The sequence below is a fragment of the Caloenas nicobarica genome, chromosome 4, assembly GCF_036013445.1.
Source record: "Caloenas nicobarica isolate bCalNic1 chromosome 4, bCalNic1.hap1, whole genome shotgun sequence".
NCBI classification, from domain to species: domain Eukaryota; kingdom Metazoa; phylum Chordata; class Aves; order Columbiformes; family Columbidae; genus Caloenas; species Caloenas nicobarica.
The window spans coordinates 21,283,721-21,310,527 of NC_088248.1; the positions used below are offsets into that span (position 1 = coordinate 21,283,721).

At 37.2% G+C, this 26,807-nt stretch overlaps 1 protein-coding gene across 1 annotated transcript in view; it reads left to right on the forward strand.

Annotated features, from left to right (window-relative positions):
* The window catches only part of HHIP (hedgehog interacting protein), a 71,181-nt gene that overhangs the window by 32,228 nt on the left and 12,146 nt on the right, over positions 1-26,807 (forward strand). The window contains exons 5-11 of the mRNA XM_065634727.1: positions 18,776-18,927; positions 19,373-19,546; positions 21,007-21,150; positions 22,054-22,175; positions 24,213-24,336; positions 24,991-25,121; positions 25,725-25,806. Coding sequence (XP_065490799.1) covers positions 18,776-18,927; positions 19,373-19,546; positions 21,007-21,150; positions 22,054-22,175; positions 24,213-24,336; positions 24,991-25,121; positions 25,725-25,806 — 929 coding nt within the window. The remainder of the gene's footprint in view (positions 1-18,775; positions 18,928-19,372; positions 19,547-21,006; positions 21,151-22,053; positions 22,176-24,212; positions 24,337-24,990; positions 25,122-25,724; positions 25,807-26,807) is intronic.

Genomic DNA, 26,807 nt, shown 5'->3' on the forward strand with positions numbered 1-26,807 from the left:
GACCTGCTGTGCTACTGTAAGTAATTAAATATTGTTTGGTAAAAGAGACTCATTGCTCTATATTGATGATCAGGGAAGTTATTCAGGATATGCAAGTTACAGACTATAGTCCCTGCCATGACTCAAGTGCAGAATTCTTCTTCCGATTTTAAGGAAGCTGTTGTTTGGGAACCTTCTCTGGTCAAAGCTAGAAATTCTAGTAAAAAACAGAAAAAGAAAGAGAGAAAGTCCATAACAACATAACCAATAGTTTGATAGATTAAACCTTTACACAGGATGTGTGAACTGCAAGTATAGCCCTCTAGCTGGAATCAGGCATATTAACTATTCCTGCGTCTTCTGCTCTGAGAGCACAGATGGCCACTAGAACTGGGGGACACAGTTGCAAACAGTAGTCTTGTCAGAATCAAAAACTCCTTTTTACTGATTAGGATTTTCCAGCAATAACTGCCACAGAAATGTTTTGCCAAAAATCCTAGATTAGCATTAGTAACGTAATTCTCTGTTGCCCCACTTGCTGAAGAAGCTCCTGAAGCTTTCTCCTCTCCTCTCCTCTCCTCTCCTCTCGGCTGAACAAGATCTGCTGTCTTGGTCTCTCCACAAAGGTCAAACCCTCTAGTCCCCAACCACCCTTCACTGCACTCTCTCTGGTCTGTCGATATCATTCTGGTACAGAGTGGCCTATAAACCAGACGCGGTATTTTAGCTGCAGCCTGGTGAGTGCAGAGTAAAGGGAGGATGCTCCCGTGCTCTGCTGGCTGTGCTCGTGTTCACACAGCCCAGGACACGGTCGGCTCACCTTCAGTTTGCCGTCTCCCAAGACCCCAATGTTTTATTCTACTAATTTCAGCTTTCAATAAACTTCTTATACTTTGCAAGACTTGTAATATAACAGCAGAGCTGTCCCCAGCCAGTTGGTCCCCTGCCTGTATTGCTGCAAATGTAATAGGATTTGAAAAAGTCTGCAGTAATCTCTATCTGTAGTTCCAATTCAGTCCTTCTGACTGTGACTATCCAGCCAGAGGTAGTTGTTCCCCAATGCAGTGAAGATCGAGTTTTCTCTTTAAAACCTTCACTAGAGACAGTCTCCCCCTGAGATGTCTTCCTTATCCTTCTGTCACTCGTCACACCACAAAACCCATCCAGTTGCTTTAACTGCTGTAAGGCAGAGAGCTTCATATCAGGCTGGCTCCTCTCTGAATAATTTTTTAAATTTCTCAAAAACCAATATTCAAATGAGATTTGCAACTATACAGATGTGCACAGCACTTCAGAAATAATAGATGCTGTCACGCTGTTGACTTGATGGCTGTGAACTGTACACGTACATAGAAGGGTGTGAAAGAAACCTCACCACCGAGAGCATTTCCACGGAAGAGCGTCTTTTAAGGGGTTGATTTTCAGAACTCTTAATCACTGCTGTAACCAGATACTTAGACTTGAATATTTATTATATACATAAGGCATTAAATACTTATGGTTGATTTATAGCTTGGGTTAGGATGTTATTTTTAAATAAGCCATATAAAGTACCTTCAATCCTGTCCATTCAGACACCCATGAGGCAGACTCCAAAATCATGGAATTGGCTTAAACGTCATGTGCTTAAAAAAATCCATTTGGAAACAGAGGGAGTGGAAATTCACTGCCTCCTTACTTTTTAGCTTGATCTGTATTCTCAAAGTTTTCCCTGCAATTATGAAGTCCAAAGGTTTCAAATTAAAAAGCTGAAAACCCACTGCAATGTTTTATTCTAATAATTTCAGCTTTCAATAAACTTCTTATACTTTGCAAGACTTGTAATATAATTGCAAGCATTGGCTATACTACTTACTAAGATGTGCACACACATCTGTATAGCTGAAAATTCCACAACATACTGGAATATTAGTTGTAATTAACAAGAGACTGGATTGCTGAGGTTTTGTGGCATGCCTTTAAATGTCTGAGCACAGATTCCTTCCAGTCAGCTCTAATGAAGTTTGTAACTCCTTCATGCAGTGAGACTGGAGGAAAAGCCCATATGAGCAGAGAACAGGGGAACCTGCTGGTTTTCTGCAGAATATTTGGGTTTTAATCTTCATAAGAGAAAGGGAAATTTTCATATTACACTTATAAAATTTTGTGTGTTCCTGGAAGGTTTTCCTCTATCAGTTCCAAGAACAATTGCAAGGAAACATTTGTGAGTTAATGAATTTGTAGAGAAAGTGAATTTACCACTTTTAAAATATGCTTAAGCAGTCATATTTGTATTCTTCAGACATAACAAGTTGTGTATAGCTTGTCACTTTTTTCAGTGGTTTTTGTTCTTTTTCTCCTAAGGAATATGGTTTTCGTAGCTCAGTGAGGCTTTGCTAATTATTACGTACCTTGTATTTCTAAAGAAGAAATCATGCTTATGTTAGCTATTTTTCTTTCAGGAAATGTTCCATTCAGTACTTAAGTATAGATTGTAAATGGGTGAATTCCTTATTCCTTTTTTGGGGAAGGAGTGTAATAGAAAATTTTGGCATTTATCAAGGAATAATGGATGAGTGTATCACAACATTCTGACAATCTAGTAAATTCTTCTACTCTGAATTTGAATAACTGTCACATTTAGCTAATGTACATTCAAATACAGGAGTCATCATGTGTAAACAGTTTAACATTTACCACAGATGCCCAAGTCTTACAACAACAACAAAATCAGGAATAATGAGTAGTATTTACTTAACTTTCAAGTCTATATTAAGTAACGCAATGTATTGTCTGAACAAGTTATCAGAGGTTTTAGGATTAAATTGGTCCAAGTCTTCTGTGTACTGCATATCTTTGAAAGGTGACTGGAAATTAAAGATGTACTTCCAGTTGATAGTTTCATTAAAAATCAACTCATTTGGTATATATTATATTTGTCTAAATCAGAAGTATGTTAAAGACAAAGATGCTGACGAGCCAGTCATGCGATGGAGCAGAAGAGCACAGGTGGTTTGGGGAAGACAGTGGGGATCAGATCTCCCCACCACCTCTCCTGCTCCTTTGCTCCCTCCTGGGAGCGGAGCGATGGTGCAGACATCATTGGCCTACGCCTGGGAAAGGACACAGTGGGCAAGAGACAGAAAAAGCAAGACTTTGTATTCAACAAGTGGAACAAGACTTGTTTCATGTGAAATACAACTTTCTTATCTTCTGAATACGTTATTAGCAAATGCTATTGCATAGGATTGTGATAATAATTGTGGTACTGACGTATCTCCTGCCACTAATAAGAGAGCAATAATGTTATGAAACAACCATTTAAAAATGTAGAAAACTTTAGAACTGAAAGAAAAAGGAAGATGAAAGGCAGTGGATGGCCATTCTATATCTATAAATTATCACCTAATAGACAGTATTCTTATTAATGTAAAATATAAGACAAAGATTTACAAATATGAGTTTAGTGCTTGTGGTAAACCTGAGACTAGTTTCAAGGAAATACTGATCACTCTTTCTGTGATTTTTGTGTGTACACTTTTTAGCTGTTTTAAGTTAGACCTTAAGAACAAGGAATTATTTTTAGAAATGTCCTTTAATGCTTGACACTCAAAGCAGAAGCAACAAAAAAAGAATCCATGGCTATTCAGAAAGATTTTTTTAAAGATTGAGTGATTCTAAGAAGCCTTTGCAGGTCAAACTCTGGTAAGTGGGCATATATAACATGGCAGGGAATATTGTTTCCTAAGTAGAACAATTCTGATGATGCTTATTTCTTTTTAAAGAGAGCATCATTTGACAAGCATGGTTCCCTTTTTCAAGTGAGGACTCAGACTCAGGACTGAAATTCTGATTGTTACAGATGATCACATATTTCACAAGTTGCAACTGCTGTACTTGCATCATTCCTGGCCTGTTTTGGGGTAGGTTTGTTTTGTTTTAAGCAAGTTACAAATATGGCTTAAATTCAGAGCGATTTTCTTAATGGAATCCATTCCACCCAGAAGGTGTTCTCTCTAACAAATGCAAAACATCACTAAATTTAACCCAAAGTCTGAGCAATGGAAAGCTACATAGATGATGTCAGACATTACAAATATTATTTGTACTTGCTAGTTTACTTCAAGGGAAATTATGAGAATGACATCATAATGATGACTAATTTTTATTAGTATTTTCTCTCTGAAACTCTAGACTTACGGTTATAAAGAAAAACAACTTTTAAAGTGCTGAACCTGTTATTCTTTTCTAACACTTTGTGATTTTCTTATTGGTAAAAGATAGTAATATTTAAAAATACAATAGATACTATCAGCTCTTACTCTAGTCATTTGACGTGTCAAATATTTTTTGTCCAAAAGAAAAGAAAATATTTAATGCTCATAAAAGATAGGAAATGATCACATCTTTTAAATTAATTGCTGCTTGGGTCGGCCTATGAACCTATAAACTCTGCTGGAACAGTTGTAGCCAAATTTCTTTACAACAGTTTCTTACTATGGAAATGAATTACGCTGATGAAGAGGTGATGACCAGCTTAGGAACACCACTATGTTTCTTCAGTCAGCAAAGGCAAATCATAGGGTGCCACAGCTCTAGAAACATCCAAAATCCGCAGAACCAGTATAACTCTATTTTACAGCAAAACCTGCAGTAATCCAGGGTTGCAAAAGGACTTGGTGCAAAAGTCTGTTGGGTAGTTGTGCTTACCAAGAAGTTCTCTATCAGCTCCAGCTCCAAAGGGCATTGGATGTGATCTTCAGAGCTGGAGATAGCAGTAGCCAAGGAAACCAACAGAAGAGTATCTCCCACAGCAAGGCAAGAAACATTTTTCAAGCCCAGATGAAGGGCATCCCTACAGGAATACTGAGAGGGTCATCAAGGGACTAGATATGCCCATTCAAGTCAGTAGAGACTCCATAGCTAAAAGCTGGTGGGTGGCATAGCAACCCAAATGCTGCCTCTGGTGGAGAATTCCCCTCCCTATTTTTAGGAACTCACCACCATCAGACTGCATTCTCAGGTTCTTTACTGAGGACAAGATTAGGCCACAATACCAGGTAGAGACACATCTCTATGACTATATTAGTATCTTTCTCCAAATGCTAATGTCCCATTCAGCACCTCAAAGGCAACAGAATTACCGAAGTGTGGATGGTTGACATTTTAATAGGTGTTTCGTGTACTAGGAGCTTTGTTTATCTATGAAGAATTGTTTTAATGAGAAATGAATATTCATGGTGTCAAAGTGCTTACACACATTACGGAACTTAAATATTGTGCCCTAATGCAGCCTTCATATTAGTGCATTATTTTAATATGCAAAATTCAGGGATTAATTTAGCATCAATAATAACTGCCAGCCCTGCATATATGACTCTGACTCCTGGCATAAAATGATGCATTTGCAGTCTCAGTTCTTATGTAAATAAGAATATGGGTTAAGCGTGCCAAGGCAGAGCTGCAAGTGTCACTCCTACGGCTGAGTTCAAACCCTACTGGTAGAGCAGCTCCAGTGATTTGAGAAATTACCCCCTTCCAGTCTCCTTTGTTATTCCCTTGCCTCAGACAAGGCTGAGTAACTGGATAACTGCTCCTACTTCATTTCGGTGCAAAGCAAATGAAGTTCAGCAAATAACTAAGGGGTGGTACCTTCACATAGTGCTAGAATTTTTTACCTCCAGGGAAATCACACAACATCTTGGGTAAATGATACGTATTTGCATTCAAAGATACCTCAAAACGAGAGGTCTAGGTAGTATCAATGGCATCATTCATCTCAACGCTGAAAGAGAGTTAGTTCTGTGCCTGGTTTTCAGAGCTCATGTAAAGAGTTACACCACCATGTAATGGGCCTATGCAACAAAGAATGCTCCCCCAATCAACCCCATTTGCAAAGGATTTTCTGGATAAAAATGAACAAATGATCTGTAATAGATAATAAACAGCTAATCATTACATCACACATACCACATCAGTTAATACAGATACATTTATTAAACCTCTTTTATATATTCCTTATATTAAAGCATTCTATTTTATCAAGGATTCAAAGGGATTAGACTTTAATTTGTTATTTTAGTATACTATACCTTTAAATTGTTGACATATAAGTTGTATAAATAGAAACACTATAAATCTCTTAAAAAATGTACCATAAATTTTTTATGTATGACCTTTAAGTAACAGCAGTCTGTTGCATAACTCTGCAGGGGAAGTCACGTGGTGGAAACCTCATATTTCCTTAAATTTATGGTTGTTTCGTGGTGGTCTAAAAGACTTTTTTTTTTTTTTAAGTTCCCTTTCAAAGTCGTAATCTTAGTAAATTGTTTAATGTTTGGTCTAATGCAGGTCAATGTAAGTTCTTATCTAGATTTATAATAGGAAATATATAACGTCAGATACCAATGAAGCCTGGCTAATAAAGTCAAGGATACCAGTGTTATGTTTCATTATAATGATGTGAAGATAATGCCTTTAGCTGCAGAACCACCACATTAGCTACAGACCATAAAGAAATCTTTATGAAATCTCAGGGTCAGATTCATTAAGAGAAAAGTCTCCATTTTTTCCAGCAATTTTTTCCTCCTCAATCAGAAGTATTTTTGATTGATAAATCCCCTCACTACCACTGTATCAGATCTCATTTACTGACACCGAAAGTAATGTAACTCTGAAGTGGAGAGAATCGGCTGCCTCATGATATTCTGTTTTGCACCAGAAATTAGGGCCTTATGAAACAAAATTTTATATTAAGGTAATTATCATTTCCATTACCTGGAGGAAATTTTACTCTTTCCTACTCCAAAGGAATTTGGTTTATACTCAGAACAGTGTTATCAGCATCAACAGAAAAGGTCTGCTTCAAGTTAAAACACGCAAGTGAATACAAGTTGCGTGAACAAGAAGAAATTATTAGTGGTTTTCCACCTCCACCAAAATCCTCAGGATCCAAAACAGGAATTTACAACGCTTGGCAGAATAAAAATTAAACCCCACTCAGAAATGTCAATATTTAAAATACGTAGTACGACCATAATTTAATGGGTTCTTTAAAAAACACAGGCACATACATGAAATGCACATTTTTCAAGACCCTTTTCCCCCAACATTGTGGACATAACAATGTTAACTTATTAAATAGTATAAAATAAATTCTTTCAGGTAGATCGAACACCATTTATTTAAGCCTTAAGATATGTAAATCAAGCATGAGTGCACTGTTTATTTCCACTCATGTTCTGCTTTTGGAACTACAAAAAAAGAATTAAATTTTATGTGAATTTAAACTACAGGGACAAGGAAATCTGCGTTCACCTAAATGCTGGATGCATGTCTATGTTTATATGTGTGTGTAGTGAGTATATGCAAAACACATAGGTATAAACAGATTGGACAATTCAAGCCTTGCAGAGTCATAAATTCTCACCCAAAAGGCAGATGTGCACGTTCCACAGTAGATCCAAATGAAAGCAATACTCTGTGTACAGCCTTGCAAAACATGAACTAATATAACACAATTCTAGAATGACACTGAAAGAGGTCCTAATAATTCATTTTCAAAGAACAAGGAATCCCTCTCACCTGCCTGCTTGTTCAGATAGCCTGTGTCAACCTGAACGTAATCCGTCAATCAAAGATAGGCGATGGTGTGCCGTTAGTGTATTAATAACGTTTTATTCAATAGACTTTGAGCATCCTGTCCAAAGATCACAGGTGCATACTAAGAAAGAATGGAAAATAAAAGAATCAAAGTGGACACTAATTTTCCAACTTCTTTTATATTGTGCCTTCTGGGTAAGCACTAACCAATTAATATATGTTAAATAAATGTCTCCAGCAGTGTTTAGTGGTGATAAGAATAATCCTGTTCAGGTATGTCAGAAATCTGCTGAAAAACAAATGAAGACTAAGATATAATAACAGACAGTTTACTGGCATCATATGAGCATTGCTCAGCTGAGGAACAGGTAATTTGTGTGAGTGTCTTTGAACCTGGAACAGGGTTAATCCAGGATCTTGACAGACATGAAAGACTAACAAACCTTTTTTCTTCTAAATAATTTTCTTTTAATAGAGCATTTAGAGCCTGAACTTAGAGAAAGGACGATTGTACTAAAGGCTAGTCTGGAGAAGAAGTCAGATGTGCACCAAAAAGAGAGCATGGAACTTTTTCCTGTACATGCAAGGCATTCATTAGCCTCACAAATAACAGAAAAATCAGCACTGCTGGGGCTTTCACAAGTAGATGAGGGTGTCAAGGGAGAGGCAAAAATCCACCCCGCAGGCAGCGAGTCTCAGGAACCTCAGAATGCTGGCAATGGCTTCGTTAGAAACCAGAGAGCCTTCCCATGCCAAGAACAGACACTAAAATCTCAGACAGTTAATGCAAGAACGGGATAGAGAGGAGAATATTCTGAGATTTTGAAAACATACTCTCACCAAGTGTGGACTGAAAGGTTCTCAGGAAGGGCCAAATGAAATATTCCATTTCAGTGTTGACATTCTTTTAACTAAAACTAATTTCCAAACTGAAAACAACTCACTGAAATAATCCAAATTCCCAGTTTTACAAATATTAGAACTGGATGTTTCATCAATTTCAAAACTATGTTTTTTCCCAAAACACAACATGTATCACAAGCAAACCTCCCTTTCTATCAGGGATCGCACTGGCTTAGACAAATCTGCATTTTCAAATACCGTCTTTATTCAGAAAGCTCCTGGCCTGGAGCTGAAGACAGTTTTCATAGTAATTTACTGGTTGTCTTAGGACAAATGAATTCTGAAGTTTTCAGTCTGCATCAGCTATTGACGCACACAAACATATCCCTCTAATTATTCCATATGCATGCAATGCCTCACCCTATTTCATTTTTGTAAGTGTGCATGCTTAACACATTCCTTCTTTGCAATGTCCAAAACTATCTTTGCATTCTCAACAAGAAACATATTTCTCATTCACACATCTTGGGCCAAACCCAGATGGTATTAGTTTCCTACAAGGGTATTTCCTGCATGTCTGAATTGTCAACACGGCTGTGGATTGCCATCATTCTCCTCCTATATACAGATTCTAGTCATGAAGAGCAAACCATATATCCTCCACCACCCTGGTTTTTCCACTTGGCACGTTTCACAAAAATATTCATGTCTTTCTTCAAATTATTAATATTTTTTCACTACTTTAGTTGAGCGGTAAAGAGGAGATCTATATAAGCGATCCACAAAAATGCTTGATTATTTTAGCTTTCTCTAGTGTTCACGAAACGTCTGTGGAAAAATCTGGATTTCTCTGGATTTATTTACTCCTTGTTTTCAGGTAGCTGGCACATTACTTATATTTTTTAAGACCTTACCGAAAGAACTCAAATTCTACGATTACTGGAGTCAGTATTTGAAATCCAAGCTGTTGCACAACTAAGCAGTCAATAAGTTGCACGCCAGCCTTTCTCACCCAGCCCCTGGGGCAGCGTGAGGCTGACAGCAATGGCAAAGTACCCCTGAGGAAAACGCTGAGGCACTATGAGAGAATTCAAATGCTTGTTTCTTCCCAGCTCCCATTCAGTGCTTTTTCAGAAATGGGAGGGTGTTGGTGCTTAAAAGTATTTCTGACCCAGGTACAAAACATGATGCACGTGCACGGTTTTTGTTGGGGAAAAAAAAGCAATAATAGCATTTTCTATTTTTTTTCTAGCTGCCTTTCTATCAGGATTCCAACAAGTGCAGTCTTTATATTTCAAACAGTTTCATTTTGGATAACAAATACACTTCCAATGCTCATGCTCGCATATGGAGCCTTAAAACTCAGTAGCAGATGCTGGACCTCTAAATTGATTTTCTGTTTGCATTTGTGTCAATAATGTAAGACTGTTTACTTTTGAAACAATTGAATGGACAAAGAACATAGGTATAAACAATTTTAAAATTGGAGTAAATAGACATAACATAGTTGTCTAGCCTTCATCCAGTAGATCTGTTGAATGTCTACTGGTAAAACATTGAAGAATACTTGCAGAGCTTCTAAGAATGCAAACTCTGGTTTTGCCTATCATGTTTAGCATAATCATCTACTGAGAAAACCAGCAACATATGCAACTAGCATTTGCTTTGAAGATATGACACATCATTATCGAAACTGTGCTGAATGCTGATGCTAAATATAGGCTGAAATATGCCCCTCCGTGCATCCAGATTTCAGAGTCCGAAAGTTCCTTGGATACTAGGGAACAGAATAGCATTTGCTCTATCTTTAGAATTTGCACACCCGGTCTTTGGCAACTGAAAACTGGTGATGTGTTCCCATCTTTTGGTGCCTGCAGGCAAGCCCCACACTCTACATAGTGGCTCTGCCTTCAGGAGAGAATCCCAGACAAGATAATGGGTGGAATAGAAGCATCAATTGCAGTGAACTTTCACAAGCTTCCTGACTCTGTCCTGTGTTTTTCTGTCGCCCAAACTTCTATGCTGCTAATTGTCTCCTACTCCCCTACCAAAAAACATTCAGATAATACGATTTTCCAGTTTCTAAAAATAAGAAAAAAAGGCGATATAAAATATCTTGCAGAAAACACTTTACAACCTTTGCTAAGTACCTTCAGAGCCTTGATGACTAAAGCTAGAAATCTGTTCAGGAAATCAACTTCAGTGAAGAAGAATATCTGTATATTTTACAGTGAAGATCAATATCAGTTTGATAAGCCACTGAACTCACTCTTCTCTTAGAGCAGTGACAGAGCCAGGCCCACAGTTTAATCTAGGTTATGTTGCAAATATGAATTATTACCATAGTAATGACTGGGAGAAACACAAACAGTGTGGACTGAATGAAGCGCCTCTAGTCCTTCGATACCATCTGGCAAAGGCAGCCTGTTTAGGGTGTGCTTTTTTTCTTTTTTTTTTTTTTTTTTTTTTTTTGCAAGAGGCAGACTGCTAGCGACTTACGTTTATCACTTGCTGAGTAAGTTTTAGTATCCATTAACATACAGACAACAACGAAGACACGGGGACACAATGTTAAAATGCCTAGCTCATGTGAATGTGACATTCCCTTTGCAACCAGAAAAAGCAAGTACCTGCTTTAATAGAGAACACTTCAGTATCGAGAGCTGTAGGAGAAAGGCCGGATTGTTTGTAAGAGAGAGTAATATCATAGGGGCATCTTTCCATTTCCATCTCTCTTTTTTGAAACTAGTTATTTTTTAATGCCTACAATTAGACAGATCAACATTTCTGGTTTTAATTTAATGCAGAGAGTATGATAATTACTGTTATTCTGTTCTGAATTATATCCCTAAATTTCCATATAAAGTGGTCACGGTAAAACAGCATGAATTTGTTTTCAATTATCGGAGTATAGAATTTGTTGTAGGTTGGTTCATTTTACATAAGCACTGTCAAATTTGCTATGTGTCACCATACATCCTCTTTTTTTGCCTCTCTCAGCATAAAAACAACTAGTCTTACAGCTCATTTTAAAGTGCTGTAGACTTTTTTGTGGACGCTTATGAAAAGTCTTAATTTAGCAGCCCAGGGAGACATCTGCACCATAGTAAGATTTTTATTTTTCCATAGCATATATTTATCTTTAGCAACGACAAAAGCAGCAGTGATTGGCTGAAATGTTATGCCACATAAAACCATCTTATATATGGAATTATAATTATTGAACTCTTTTGACACCTCTCTGCCATTAGATCTGTATTTTAACCACAAAGAAAGATTTTATAAAATATGTTACTGAAAAATGAAGATAAGGCTTATATACATAGTCAAGGAATGAGAGCATGAGAAAACCAGAGTAGATGCCTGGGCGGACCACAGTAAAAATACAGCGTTGGTAGAACAGTAAATCACTAATAAGATTAATTTGTATTGTCTGTTTACAGAAAAATAATGTTAGATAGCATTAAAATATGGTCTAAAAAATCATTCTGATTTGAGGAGGTAAAGTCACAGTTTTGATGAATGAAAAAGGGATTATTAGTCTCTTGCCATCATGTATTTGTGAATGTTGATGTAATGTAGCCTGCTCTCTTTGGAGTCTCATCCGAGATGATTTTATTGGACTGCCCACTGAAAAAGAGTTGTAAAATTTACCTTTATCACAGAAGTGGCATGGAGAGGTGGGTAAAGCTTTAAAGCAACAGAAAGAAGGAGAAAAAAATACTACAGTCATCAAGTCTATTCTCCCTATTAATGAAGGATTGTCATGGTCAGTAAATTTCTTAACACTTACTGCATTCTCATTCACTTGGAAGGAAGCTTTCTTGCTTTCCTAGAAGGCTAATTCTACAACACAATAGACCTGAAACCAATGCAGCTGAAAAGCTGTCAGGTGAAGACAGTCAAGAGTGGAAGAATGCTGAAGAGGACGAGTATAGGAGAGCAGATATGCCAAAGAAAGAAAAAAGAAAGAAAGACCAGAAAGTGGAAGTGTGCCAGGGAAATAAGAAGGAGCACGCTTATTTTTTACCTTCCCTTAGTGGCCTCGGCTGGTGAACCACTCACTGAATTGCTGGTGGAATGTAAAGCTTCCTTGAAAATAAATCCAGCTGGGGACAGAGGTGGAATCACCACCTGTGTTCCCAGAGGACGAATGTTGCTTACAGCTCAAGAGGCCTCTGTGGTGCAGGAAAGTGTGTAATTCACACCTTCTTGAGCCAGCTTTACTGAATGCAATAATCATCTGGTCTTTATTTGAATCTCCCTCTTCCGGGACTGCTTTCCACTGTCTTCTGTTATTCCAATTCTCCTAAAGCAGTGCAGTACATAAAGTTTTGCAGTCCAGATGCAGACCTCACATGGGCTCATGGCCACCTCCTTGCAAGCACGCTCACAGTCCTGTGTCGCTCTGCCCAAAACCTCCCAATTATTGGCTGGCTTTTGGCAGTCTCGGAGCTTTTAGCGGCTTCTAACCAATAATTGGGAGAGCTGTCAAAGCAGGATTCCTGTCTTACTAGAAGAGTGTGAAGGAGGCAAGCTGTGGGTTTATGTTGGGTTGGTATCTGCGTTCATAAGTTTCACATACTTTCTTTAGGAGGATGGGAAGAATTGTATTATCAGGGAATGAGGATTGTCATTTGGATTAAACTAAAGATTGCCCAGTGGAACAGCAAAATCTGGAGTTGAGGAATTAAAAATATAAGTACAGAGGACTAGGACTAGAAATGAAAGGTCCTGCATTTAGTGACTGATATCTTCAAAGGACTGTGAAGGTAAGGAAAAGAAAACATGGTCAAGGCCACGTCAAAATTTTGGTTTTGCTGCAACAGAAGAATTAGAAAAGAATTAGGTTTTCTGTTCCAGTGCTACCTTTAGATCTCAAATAATTTTTATTTCTTTCTGTTCAAGTTATGGTCACTCTAGTGTCCTTCTTTTGCTGGAAAACTATGCTGCATTAAAGTGTGTGTGTAATTCCTGTGGATCAGTACTCTGACTTCTTCCCAAGCGCAGAGAAGCCCGATTCAAATCCATGCAGAACCGTTCTTATGAATCATGTTACTACCTTTTGAGAGGTCTAACGTGTGGACCCACTGAGCTCTAAAGGAGCGGGATGTCATTACAGTGAGTTCAGTTGTCCTGTAAAAAATAAGCATTTAAATATCCCTGCAAACATCAAAGCAGACAACTTTGTGATGAATGCACTTTGGCCATCAATGATTTGCAGCCAAATCCTGCCCTGCACGTAATTGAACAAAACCCAACTCTAACTTTAGTAGGACTTGTGCTCACATTCCAAGTAAGAGTATGGCCCCCTAACTATTTTTCCTGTATAAATTTAATTGCAAAGCATTCCTCTATCTAAAGGTATTTTTAAGTGAAGTATAAAAATAGTGCATTTGTTAAAACAAGTAGAAAATATTGAAAATGTTTTAAAAAATCCTTAGATAACTGCAAAGCCCTTTATAAATGAGAGAGAGAAAAAAAAAAACAGCTTTGCAGCACAACAGGAAAAAGGAAATGCTTTGGAGATAGAGTCTACTATGTATACTATACTGAGCCATGACATCAGTGTAATTATTTTTCCCTAAGGTAAATGTCTCGTGTTACCAATTCTTCCTTTGCCAGAGGCCTCGGGCCCCACAGATGTTCAGATAGCAAAGCACTTGAGTTTTCAACACCCAAGAGGTCTACAGGAGCTCCATTCCTATACCATACCTACAGCCCAATCAGTGTCTGGTTTTCTCATTGTCTATGTGTTGTCTCCTTTCACCTGTCAGGGCAACCTCCCCTTGTGTTTCTCAGAGCAGTCGAGGCAGCTTTGAAAGGCGAGGTGGACCCTTGCAGCAGAGCTTTTGCTGGTTTCTGCTTCTGCTGTAGTCAGGTTTCTGTCCTGTGCTGGGGCCAAATTTCAAAAACGTTAATTCAGCAAACACATCCCTCTGAGAAAAATACCTGACACTGATATTCAGCTCTACAGTAAGACCTGGTAAAGGAAGGTTCAAATAAGCAGAGATTCTTTTGTGATCTCCTAATTAGAAATCCCTTTCTGATGAGTTCATGTGGTACTGCCTGATAAGAAATTTTACATGTTCCGTGACCCCCTCCCCCATGTATTTTACAAATAAAACTCCTTAAGATCAACACATGGTAGTGAGTAGTAGTTATGGTATATATTACATAGGAAATAAGCTAAATTAAGGGTGATCATACTACGTGAACAAGTTATGTAGCATTTGCTCTATAATAAATGAAAACAAACTATATAAAGACATTACATTAGAGCTAATATTTAAGTCACAAACAACCATTGAATATACATATTTTAAGCACAACCCCTTTTAAAAAATTTGCTACTAATTTCCAACACGAAGGTGGGATTGTCGAGATGAAAAAGCCGTTAAGTATAAATGCCACTATTTTATATGAGTGAGTGAATTGTGAAATCAATTTTAAAGGAAAACTCAGAATCTGCTACCTATATTGTTTATTTTTAAGCCACACAGAGTAATGAAAATAAATGGTCATGCCTGGTTTTGCTTACTAAAATTAATTACTATTAAGGTGACATAATTAAGGGTCACGCTTACAATAAATGAAATAGTTAACAATACCAGTTAAGGCATTCCCATGTATTTCTCTATATTTACTACAGGAAATAATACATACATTGATGTAATGAAATGGCAGCATGTGTAAAAAATAACTGCAGCGTATGCCTCAATAATATAATAATACTTCCGTATATCATATCAGAGATATACCAGAGTACATTTGGAAACACATAGATGGAAAGTAGAGCCCTCTTCTAAGGAGTGCTTCTGTGAAAATAGCACCTTTCCATAAAAATCCAGTATTCACATGCAACAATTAACTCCTCTTTGTGTTATTCAAAATGCAAAGTGGATAGTGTTGTGCAGACATTTCAGATTTTTACAAGTGTAAATACTACAACAGAAATTACAATGCAAAAAGAAATATTAAAAATATACTTCAGTGGACAACACTTACTGTAGTAATATAGTTTTAGGACTGACATAATGTACCTAATCAACCATTCAAAAATTAAAATTAAAGAAACACTTTAATACATACAATTAATCATTACTTGCCTTAGAACTGACTTAATATAATTCTGATTAAATTATTTTCATGCTTGTAGTCCTAAATTAGACCAAGCTGGTTTTGAAGGAATGTTCTTCCTTTCACAGAACTCCTAAGCTGAAGCTTATAATCTAGCCCAAGGAAAATCAGTTCTGAAACAAACAGTATTGGTGCAAAACACGCAGTTACTGCGAGTGGAAGACAGGAGCGTTCGAGCTCAAGAGCTGCATAGACAGCCATTGGAAGGTTTAGTTACAATAGAGATTTCACACTGGCCCCAGTCCACAGCATGTTTAGGTAATTACACTCATTTCAGACAACCATCATTCTTTTGTCTTCAACAGACATCCCAATGGAATACAAAGATTTGTCTCATTCTCCTTGCCCTTCCTTATACAACTGACTAATGTTAATGGTTATTCCATCAAATAGTGTAGTGCAGGATCTCATACCAGCTACTATGTCATCTACAGTTTGTTGGTGCTGGTGTCATCTAAGGGGAAACTTAAAAAGAAAAGGATGTCAAGAAGTTATTAAGCTGCTGAGAAAAAGATACAGATATTTGACAGATGGTGTCTACAAGACAAGACTCTAAAACCTGGGATGCTGGTTTCACAGTAGACATCAGAAGTCCATTGATGAAAAATAAATGTGGATTATTCTATAGGGAAAAATCTGACATTTTGAAATTTGGTATGTAATTATTCAGTTTGACAGTACTAAAACGAATGCTTGTAAGGGATTTTGCTGGATATCTCAATTTACACCACAACATAAGAGACATAACACTACAGAAAACTATGTACTTTCTGGCACCACAGAGATCATTTCAGAAGCTATGCAAGTTATGGCAGTGATTTAATTGGAAACAACAGGTTTGCCAATCAGTGATAAAGCTAAAAGTACACAGGAACAATTGCTTTCCAAAACCAGAAGAAATAAGTATGGACAAAATCAGCTGGATTTCTAATTGACCATAAGCCAGCTAATGTCTTGATGCTGCACTGATTTCAGTATCTTAGACGAACGATTCCAAAGTTTTTCTTGAATGCAACAGTAAATAGACTTTTTAGAACACAGTGTGTCTGGCTCACTTTGAAAAACAGAAAGCAGCATGGCACTTCAGGAAGCAATGGACACATTCTACAAACAAAGTAAGTAATATATTGCAGTCTAATGGAATCACGCAAGACAGCAATTAGTAGAAATACTGGCCTGATCCTATGAATGCAACTTGCCATACTTATTGCCTCGCAGGTCCCGTGTTTCATTCGTTTGTCAAATTCTTGCTTCATGTGTAGTTGATTAAAAGCTCTTAATTTAATTTTCACCTGTTTACGCTTTCAACAACTTCACTTTCACACTGAGATTGCTCCCATGGCATCGAGTGCTAAATAAAAGCTTCAGCTTAGTAACAGAAAGATCTTTTCTTACTAATACTTTCAATAACTCACCTTGAATGGCAGGCCTAGTGTGACTCATTGACATTCCTGGGCCCTTAAATGAGTTGAACTCATCTCTCAGGAGAAGAAATAGGACTGGCTTTGTCTGGCACAACAGATAGAATCATTCATCAGGAATCTTTGAAATATGCCTTACTCTTCCCAAAGCAACTGATTTGCCTTCCTTTGCTTCAGACTTTATCAGAGCAATTTGGTCAAGACTCTTAGAAACTCATACAATAGTATCTACAATCAGTTCAGACTCAGCTGCAGAATTATTCTTGGCGCATAAAGCAGAAGGAGCTTGATTACCAGTCCCTTCATCCATGATGACTGCAACTGATTTGGCAGCTCTAACTAGACCTTCAAAACTAACCCCTCTGATAACCCGCTGAAACTCAATTTTTCTAGCAAACAAACTGGCAAATTTTGGCTGCCTCTAAATTAGCAGGATCCAGATTTCATTGTACAAATCTCTTTCTATGGAAATCTCTTGACCAATTTACATTCTGACTCAGGTTTCTTTGGTGGTTGTGATTAAAAAGGAAGTATGGCAATCACGTTGAATTAAAATAAATTAAAGCTGTGCACTTTCCCAGTTAGGGCTTTTGTGGGATGCCTTTCAACAGGAAGACAGGCCCATCCATCACTTTGAATTGCAAATACATTTTAAAAGCTTCGTTCTCTCTTACAATTTAAAATTTCATAATTAGTTATCATGGGTGTGGTTAGAGTTGCAAAACGGTGTCTCCTTATGTGTGCAGCTGGAGCACTTGAATCTACAACAGAGTCACTAGTTTTGAAAGGCTGGCAAACTGTGAGTTAAATTCCCAAACAACTACCAGCTTGTGAATAATAACATATATTAATCAAATTTGAATTGTTAATTATGTACTCTGATTCTTTCTATGCCTCAGCTTCTCTCCCCTGTATTACCTCAAGAGCAACTACTGAATCCTAGTTTTATTCTTCATTTCTACAAATACAATTTTGGGCATAGCACTATTACACACATTTTTAGAAGCCAAAGAGAAAATTGCCTTCTCTTTAAGTATACAGGGTATTTGCATTGTCGCAGTACATTACATAGATTTGATGCTTAACATATAACTGTGCTAACCTTCGTGGCAAACATAATAACAAAAGAAAGTTGTTCAGAGATTTTTCTATTTTTATTTTAAAAAACAACAAAACCCTCTCCATTGAAGGACCACATGTAAAACTACGGTTTCTCTGCGCTGAGACCAAAGCTGCTTATTACCTACAGTACACTAGCTATGATGAACAGACCACCATAGTTGTGACAACTGATGTTGCTGCCTCCAGGGTAAAACAAAGGTTTACATATTACACAAGCAATTTAACTGTTTTCTAAACATATTGCCAAGACAGTGGGAGCTGGCAGCCAGCACTGTGTTTTAGGTTTTGGATACTTGGATTAGAAGTGACTGCTGATTATAGACCTTTTTATTTGTCCTCGACGAATTACAAGCAACCTAGTAACCCAGCAAAGAATCCTTCACAGCACTTAAACTTGTCTTCATGGCTTCCCAAAGATTACATACACAAATCACTCCACAAAAGTGGCGTAAGAGACTTGTGCATAGATAACTACGTAAGACAATTGTCTTGTTCCAACTCTTTAAGAGTTCCCCAAAGTGAAACGTTTTATAATCCTTTTTTGTGCAGTAGTCAGGAAAGAAAGAAAAGAGTTTGGGCAAAGATTATCCACAAGAAAGAAACTTTTTTTTTTTTTTTGGATTCCAGCTGAAACACAATAAAGAACATAATTAACTTCACAATTCTTTGTGTTTTTCATTTGACTGCAGGGAGGAGATGAAAGAGGACTGTTAAGCCTTGCATTCCATCCCAATTACAAGAAAAATGGAAAGCTGTATGTGTCTTATACCACCAACCAAGAACGGTGGGCTATTGGACCTCATGACCACATCCTGCGGGTCGTAGAATACACAGTATCCAGGTATCAGTAAAAGTCTAAAATTCACAAATTCTGTATTTCTCAGCAACCTTTTTATTTTAGTATTTCCCACGTCTAAAATGAACAATCAGATTTAGAATGTGTATGCTTGGACACTTACAGAAAAGTTATTGCTGCTTTTATTTCAAACGGTAGTTTTGGAATGCCAGTAAGTACACCAGTTTATTCTTTTTAAGACTTTAAAAAATTATTCTGTATTTTTTAAAATTATTCTGTCATTTTTATATTATAGCTATTTCCTACTTATTGTGTATAGGCAGCAAATTCATTTTTGTGAATGATGGAAAATCGAAATTCCTCAGAAATAATTGACATTTTTCTACCAAGTTACATCTTGAAGTATAACTTGAATGACTCGAGTTTACTTTTAGAATAAAGAACAACAATAATGAGCTGTGAAAACTGTGTTCTTATCTTTATATTGCAGGAAAAATCCACACCAAGTTGATATGAGAACAGCAAGAGTGTTTTTAGAAGTAGCAGAACTACATCGAAAACACCTAGGAGGACAACTTCTCTTTGGCCCAGATGGTTTCCTATACATTTTTCTTGGAGATGGCATGATCACTCTGGATGATATGGAGGAGATGGATGGTTTAAGGTACAAAAACTACCAATGGATAGACTTCTAGTATTATCTTCTGGTTTCGCATGGTGGGGTCAGAATCAAAAATGATCTGCAGTTCTCAGCACAAATCTTACTCCCCCTTCTCGTACTACATAATCCCACTATTTTCAGTGCCTGGGTTTAGAAAACTGCCGATTTTCAGAACAGTCTTACTGCTTACATACATCTTGTTGTAGTTGTGTGCTTCAAACCATGTAAATATTGGAGCCCTCACCAGTAGATGCAATTGTATTTAAGCACAGGTTAGACTTCTTTTTTCCAATCTATTATTCTATGAACAAGATAACTTTATTGAGCAAACGCTCTAGAAGAGTGTCTACAAACACATACTAGAGTCAAAACCAACACTTTATCACTGAGGAAAATGCCTAGAGAACATATAAAGCATACTTTGGTTCTACCTATACAGTTTTCTCAGCCTGCCTTTTCCCTCTGTTTCATTATGCTGTTAAGAGTTGCAACATTTGCCTTAATTTAGGGGAAGCGGGGTTCTGAGCCTTTACAGACCTAAAAGGAGTTGCTGTGCACAAAGGCATCTTTGGCTGAGCAGAACAGCAGGTGTTGCTGCCCTTTGCAGTGAGGATATACCTAAAGCCAAGGCCAGGGAGCAGGTCTAATACTTGATTTAAAATTCATATAAACAAAGGAGAGACTGAAAGAGATTCATGATGAAGAAACACAGAAAGGAATCAATTTAAATATGACATCTATTCATGTTTGTAAAAAGAGTTTTGATGCTCTTCTGTTCCTTCCACATTCTTGTCCTTCTCCCTTTCTCCATCACAGTCATGAATGGCAAAATGTTTTACTCTGTCCTCTTCCATGTAAAAGGAAGTTCTGATTCTTTACCAAGAATGGGGGCTTGGACTAGATGACCTTTAAAGGTGCCTTCTAACCCAAATTATTCTATGATATCAACATCTCCATTCAACCAATACAATTACTTTTTTAATGTTAATGTATAATTAATCTTTGGATGGTACTGTGGCTAGAACTCATTGAATTTAAGAGCAGGATTCAAAGTGTTAGCGAAAAAGCATGTAACTACATAGTGATTACCATCATAGGTACTCTAGAGGAGACACAGCATAAAAGAGTTGATAGCCTTATGTTTGAAGCCATAAAAAAATGTTGTTGTATGGAAAATTGCGCTTATTATCAAGTTGCTTCCCACTTATTATCAAGTTGCTTCCCAACAGAATGGTCAGAGGCATTCTAATACACTCCTAACAAGTCAACGTGTTGGCCAAACTGAATCTTTGATAGGTTCTGCTACTGTTCTTTAGACTTGCATGTACCACAAAACCAATCTAGATGTGATTATTCAGTAAAGTGGGTGCTTTATTTTGCAGGTTCACTGTAGTATTATATAGATTAAATCTACTAGTAAAATACATCTGAAACCCAAATATTTTATCCTCCAATTTTCTCAGTGATTTTACAGGTTCTGTATTGCGCCTCGATGTAAATACTGACCTGTGCAATGTCCCTTATTCCATACCACGGAGCAACCCACATTTTAATAGCACAAACCAACCTCCTGAGATTTTTGCACATGGACTCCACAATCCAGGCCGGTAAGTAAGTTAAAATTAAATTGAAGTACTCTGGAGCAGATACTGTTTTCAATTGGAAATTTTTATACAGTCAGGTAACAAAATTTTAATAATAAAGACACTCGTGAACTTTTTAAAACTTCCATGGCTCCATCTCCACACTTATGTCACAGTTAGAAATAAATGTACATTGGCAAAGGGGAAGAAGAAGAGAATACACAACTATTACAAGTCAAGACTGAAATGACAGAAACAAAGTACAGGATTTTTGATTTTAAAGAATAGTTTGTGCAAGAACAAAACTTAAAGCAGAGAGTTGGTAAAGTACAGCTGAGATGGGAATCTGAAAAATTAGAGCAGTAGAATCTTGATTGAGAAAAAAAGGCACATGGAAAACAAAAGAGAACATCTGGTGATATCTAAACAATAACATGGAGGAGAACAACGCTTCAACTAAACAGCGCATAATTCAGCAAAGTAGGTGGGTGGTAGTACTGAAGTGACATTTAAAGTCACGGTTTGAAAAAATTTAGAAAGTCAAGTTGTTCCGATAAGGGGTTGATTCTTGGACTTCTTAACAGTCCAAAATTCCCACACCATGTGAGTCAATTCATTGAGCTTGCTTAAAGCACTATTCATTTCAGGTGCTATTCAGCAGACTACATTTTATCTCTAGAAAAAAATGGGTTTACTTCACATTGTATAAAAAATGGTGCAGGGACGGGAAAGGTGTATTATCTTTTGTATACGAATCTGACGCACTTCTCAGATATTTTGGCTCAGTATGAAACAGGTCCCTCAAATGAGTAGGCAGCACAAAGAAACAATAATCCTTCAAAATGTGATGCTTCATACTATTGATAGAGAATTTTACATGGTAAGCTCATCTATCTCATGGATTTCCTCATATTTTTTGTTTCACAGATGTGCTGTGGATCGCCACCCAACAGATGTAAACATCAATTTAACTATACTCTGCTCAGATTCAAATGGAAAGAACAGATCTTCAGCAAGAATCTTACAAATAATAAAGGGTAAAGACTATGGTAAGTTCCATCCAGGGTAAAGCTACTGGGAACAATCTTTCTGCACTCATGGAATAATAAATAGAAAGCAGAAAAAAGTAGATGAAGTACTGTATAGCCATGATACGTAACTTCTTGTATAGAGAGGCTAGGTTACCTACAAAAGACAGAACTTACGAAAAGTGTGGTACAAGCAGACAAAAGATGCAAGACAAAAGAAAATTTAAGTGACTGAACTTTGTTCTTGGTGTAGAACATCATGTAAATAACATTTAAGAAGTACACCAGTTGATAGTCTGTCAAAGGTCTCACTGTTGCTGCATATGATGGCTCATAAAAAAAAGATTTTGGAATATCAGGAAGTGATGAAAATGTATTCTTAGCCATTCACAAATGACCTTTTAAGATACAGAATGGAAACCTCATGTAATGTGCCTCCTATAATGGAAAAAATGAGATAGAAAACAGACCAAAACCAAACAGGGAAAAGACTGAGCTCTGTTTAAGTGTTACTAAAAATGAAAAACTTAGAAAAATGCACTATGCTACTACTTGGTTGTAAAAGACTAGTTTGGATTAGATTGCAATAAGATAAACATTCTCAATTAGGGACTTAAAGTTTTAAAGTGTTCCATGTGCTTTCCAAATCAGTATGATTATCAGCCACGATATTAGTTTAATCTTTGACACTCACTGAGATCACTTGCTAGTTTAGGTGAGCCAGGTGACAGTTTCTCTGAGCTATCATCTGCCTCGGTTGTCCATTGAACAGCTTCTACATTCACAGTGGTAAAAGATTATAAATGCCAAAGGTGTGTAAAGGCATCAAGAACTGGTCTGTCTTCCAGAACGCAGCACTTTCTGGTTTTATTCACGTCTCTAGTTCTCCCACCTGTACTTTACTTAAAAGCAAAGGAGCTGTGCTGGCTAGCACAGTAGTACACAATAGTGTAATCCAATTGTTCTATGTTAGTCAATGCATGTATTTTCATTTTATTAAAAGTCAAACCAAAAATAATAGTTGGTAGACCACTGCTCCAATGGAATTATGACTGCATTGTTATTGCAGAGTAAAGTAAGCAATATTGTGTATATCCAGAACAGCTTGCCAATATTTATAGTAGGCCGTGGGTCAATTGCTTCAATAAAAAAGAGCTCATCGTCATTTTCTCCCACATAAAATTTCAGCTCTTACTCTTGTAGAATAATCTGGGAAATTCATTTGTCGAAGACTCACAGATAGCACTCCAACCAAATAAAACAAAGCTCCTACAAACCAAACAGGTCTGTTGGCTGTGGCTTTAAAATTATGCAGTTAGCATGTCAAGTTCAGGCTGCTTTTACCCTAAGCAGTATTTGATTGCATGAATATGAACATTTACACTGAAACTTCCCGGAAGATATTATTTGATGTGACTAAACTTTGCAGTTTTGTAAAACAAACAAACAAATAAAAACCAACGTGTAGGAGCTCAGCCTACAACAGCAGCGTAAAATAAATTACCACAAAAAGCTACGGCCAGCAATACTAGTGTTTTCTAGTGTTTATGGGACCTAACACACATACTATGTTTAAAAGTGTGATTTTGAAAGAATTTCTCAAATTGTTTGAATGGTTCTGAAAACTAGTTCTGCTGAAAATCACTGGAACTTCAGCTTTTAGATACTGGAAGGACTTCAAAGTGAAATGGGTTTAATTGTATTCCTGACGTTTAAGAGATCCATTTTGCAGACTGTATTGACATGTAAAAGTTAGTAGCAGCAACCACATCACCTTCAATGAAAGTCCAGCCTAATCCTTGCATAGTTTTATTCTCCCAGCCTGTGCACATGGAAGGAAGCAATTATAGCCTCTCCTATCTAAATCCCTAACCGATGGTTTTCACAAACAGCCCTGGTTGGAATTCTCTGATATTTTTTAATGTTTCATTTCCATCTTGAATTTTGAGGACTGTTCAAATGGAATTAACCTCTTCCCTTGAAGTAATAACATTTTCATAAATGTGAATCACAATATGAAACTGCATATGATCTAATGCTATGGTAGTTCTTTTTCAGAAAGTGAGCCTTCACTTTTAGAATTCAAACCATTCAGCAGTGGATCCTTGGTTGGTGGATTTGTCTATCGAGGCTGCCAGTCTGAAAGACTCTATGGAAGTTACGTATTTGGAGACCGCAATGGGTAGGTTTCTTATAACTCAGTATTAAACAAAAATGCATGTTTAGTTATTGAGCTTCCTCTATAAAGGAACACCAACAATCTTGTATATTGTGTCACTTTGCCAATTTAGAAGTGTGACAATGCAAATTAAATTCTAGATTTGGAAATAAAATAGCACAGCGTTCTAATGAATGGCAAGTGGAACATATCTGATCCTTGGAAAAAAGTACAAAGACATGTCACAATGCTATTAAGATTTTAATTTTACCAACACATGTGTTGTTTACATTATAATGGAAATAGATGTTAATCATGGAACTGTTTCCTAAAAATTCTAACCAGTAAGATATTGAAAACTTTTGGTGTTCCATGGAAATATCACTGATGGAGTAAAATGAATGCTTTTTTAATGAATGGGCATAGTTTTCCCATGCCTAATAGCTCAGTATTCACAAAGGGCTATATATTTTATCTTGGACCCAATTTTGCAATGTTTCAATGACAGGCAGGGAAATGCTGTGCTTTTTAAGCATCTGAAAAATAACAGGCAGGAAATCATAAGATCACGAACTGCACAGATGTATCTATGGAGTTACTTGCAGCAAGTGTTTACAGTGAAAAATCTCTATTCAAAATGTAATATAACAATTTGCTTTATGTGTTTTTTGAATATAGAAATTTTTTAACACTGCAACAGAGTCCTGCAACCAAACAGTGGCAAGAGAAACCCCTCTGTCTTGGCAACACTGGTTCATGTAGAGGTTTCTTTTCAGGCCCTGTCTTGGGATTTGGTGAAGACGAATTAGGTAAATAGACAAAAAAACCATTATTAAATCATAAGCCTTATCGGTAATACCTGCTGAATTATTCAGAGTTATAGCAAATGTTTAAAAAGAAGAAATCTAAAGGCTAACTTTGCTCTGCCAAAGCTGTCTACACTGCTCTCAGCTACACCGTAGCAGCTGTGTAAGAAGAACTGAGAATGGGTTGTTGGAAGGGGCAAAGGTCCTTATTGTCTCTCGCATTCTGTGAACTGTGTCACTCACTGTGACACGATGTGTCATATACCTGCTTTTATTCCCAACATTACAGACTTAAGGGGCAAAGATATTGCATAAGCAGATCAATCCCTCTCTTCTCGCTTCCTTCCCGAATTTATTATTTTTAACCAATTCTATACAAAATGAAACAAAAAACATTCATGATAAAGTATCTTTCACATTTTAGCATCAATTTGGGGAAAGTGCTTATTTAAATTTTCAAATAGGAATGATTCTGGTTTATATTTTGAGATGAGTGTTTCTTCTGAAGTTTTTTTAATCTCATCCTACAAATACAGCTAGATCAAAAAAATCATGCATTTGGTGTCTTAGGAAAGAACTAATTTCTTGCACTGGTTTCTTTAACAGGTGAGGTTTATATTTTATCAAGCAGTAAAAGTATGACACAGCCTCACAGCGGAAAACTCTACAAGATCATTGACCCAAAAAGGTGAGCACCACATTTCTCACTTAGATCATTCTTCCCTTCAACAGGTTAAAAAACAAAAGGTAAACGTAGTTTGTTCCATGTATCTGTATTGTACAATAGTGAGATCCAATAAGAAGGGAAATTCTCAATGCAGGGGGTTTCCTAAAAGCACCATCAGCAGCAAGAAGAAGAATAGATTCAGTCAAAGTAATCACTGTCTCATAGACTGTCAGAACAGCAGTGAGAAACTTCAGGAAATTTTTGCTCTTTGACAATATGCTAAATGCTGCCCACTTTCCCACCTAGATTCACATTCTTTGCATGTTTTCATAGAAGTTTAGCCATATTTAATATGGGACCATGTGGACCAGTGCAGGTAACAGATGCCCCTGGTAGTTCTGAAGCCGAATGGCTTGTAGGTACCACAGAGGTTACGCAGCATCGATGGAAGGCAGATGCTGGAATTGCCCCCAGCGATACTGCTGCCTCACCTGCCACTGTCGTGGGACAGCGCTCGGCGGGACCTGGCACCGAGGTTAGTACTGGCTGGCAATACCTACTCAGTACACTGAAAAGCTACTACAAAAAATAATTTGAAAGTACTAGCTAGCGGACAAGCCTTCCCTGGACAGTTCCTGTCTCACTTTCTCAATTTCAGTTTTGCCACAAGCTCTGAGAGACAAATTCAGTCTTGCCCAAACATCTCTTCTGTTGGATAGGAGATACCACCAGCGGAGAAGAAAACAGAGGACTGAATCCTCAGTGGCTGTCAACATCCTTCCATACCCTTGCATTTACCTGTCTCTCCATGGGAAGGTTTGGAACACAAATAGAGAATCCAAGGGAGGAAACCTTCTGCCCTTGGACTGCGTGCCAAAAATACGCTAAATTCTTTAACAGTCCTTAAAGCATTGTTTCCAAAAGGCTTATAAATCCCACTGAAATTATCTATAAAATACAAAATTCATATGATTGGTTTAATTATTTGGACTAAGTTACCAGTTGTAAAATCAGGATAAATG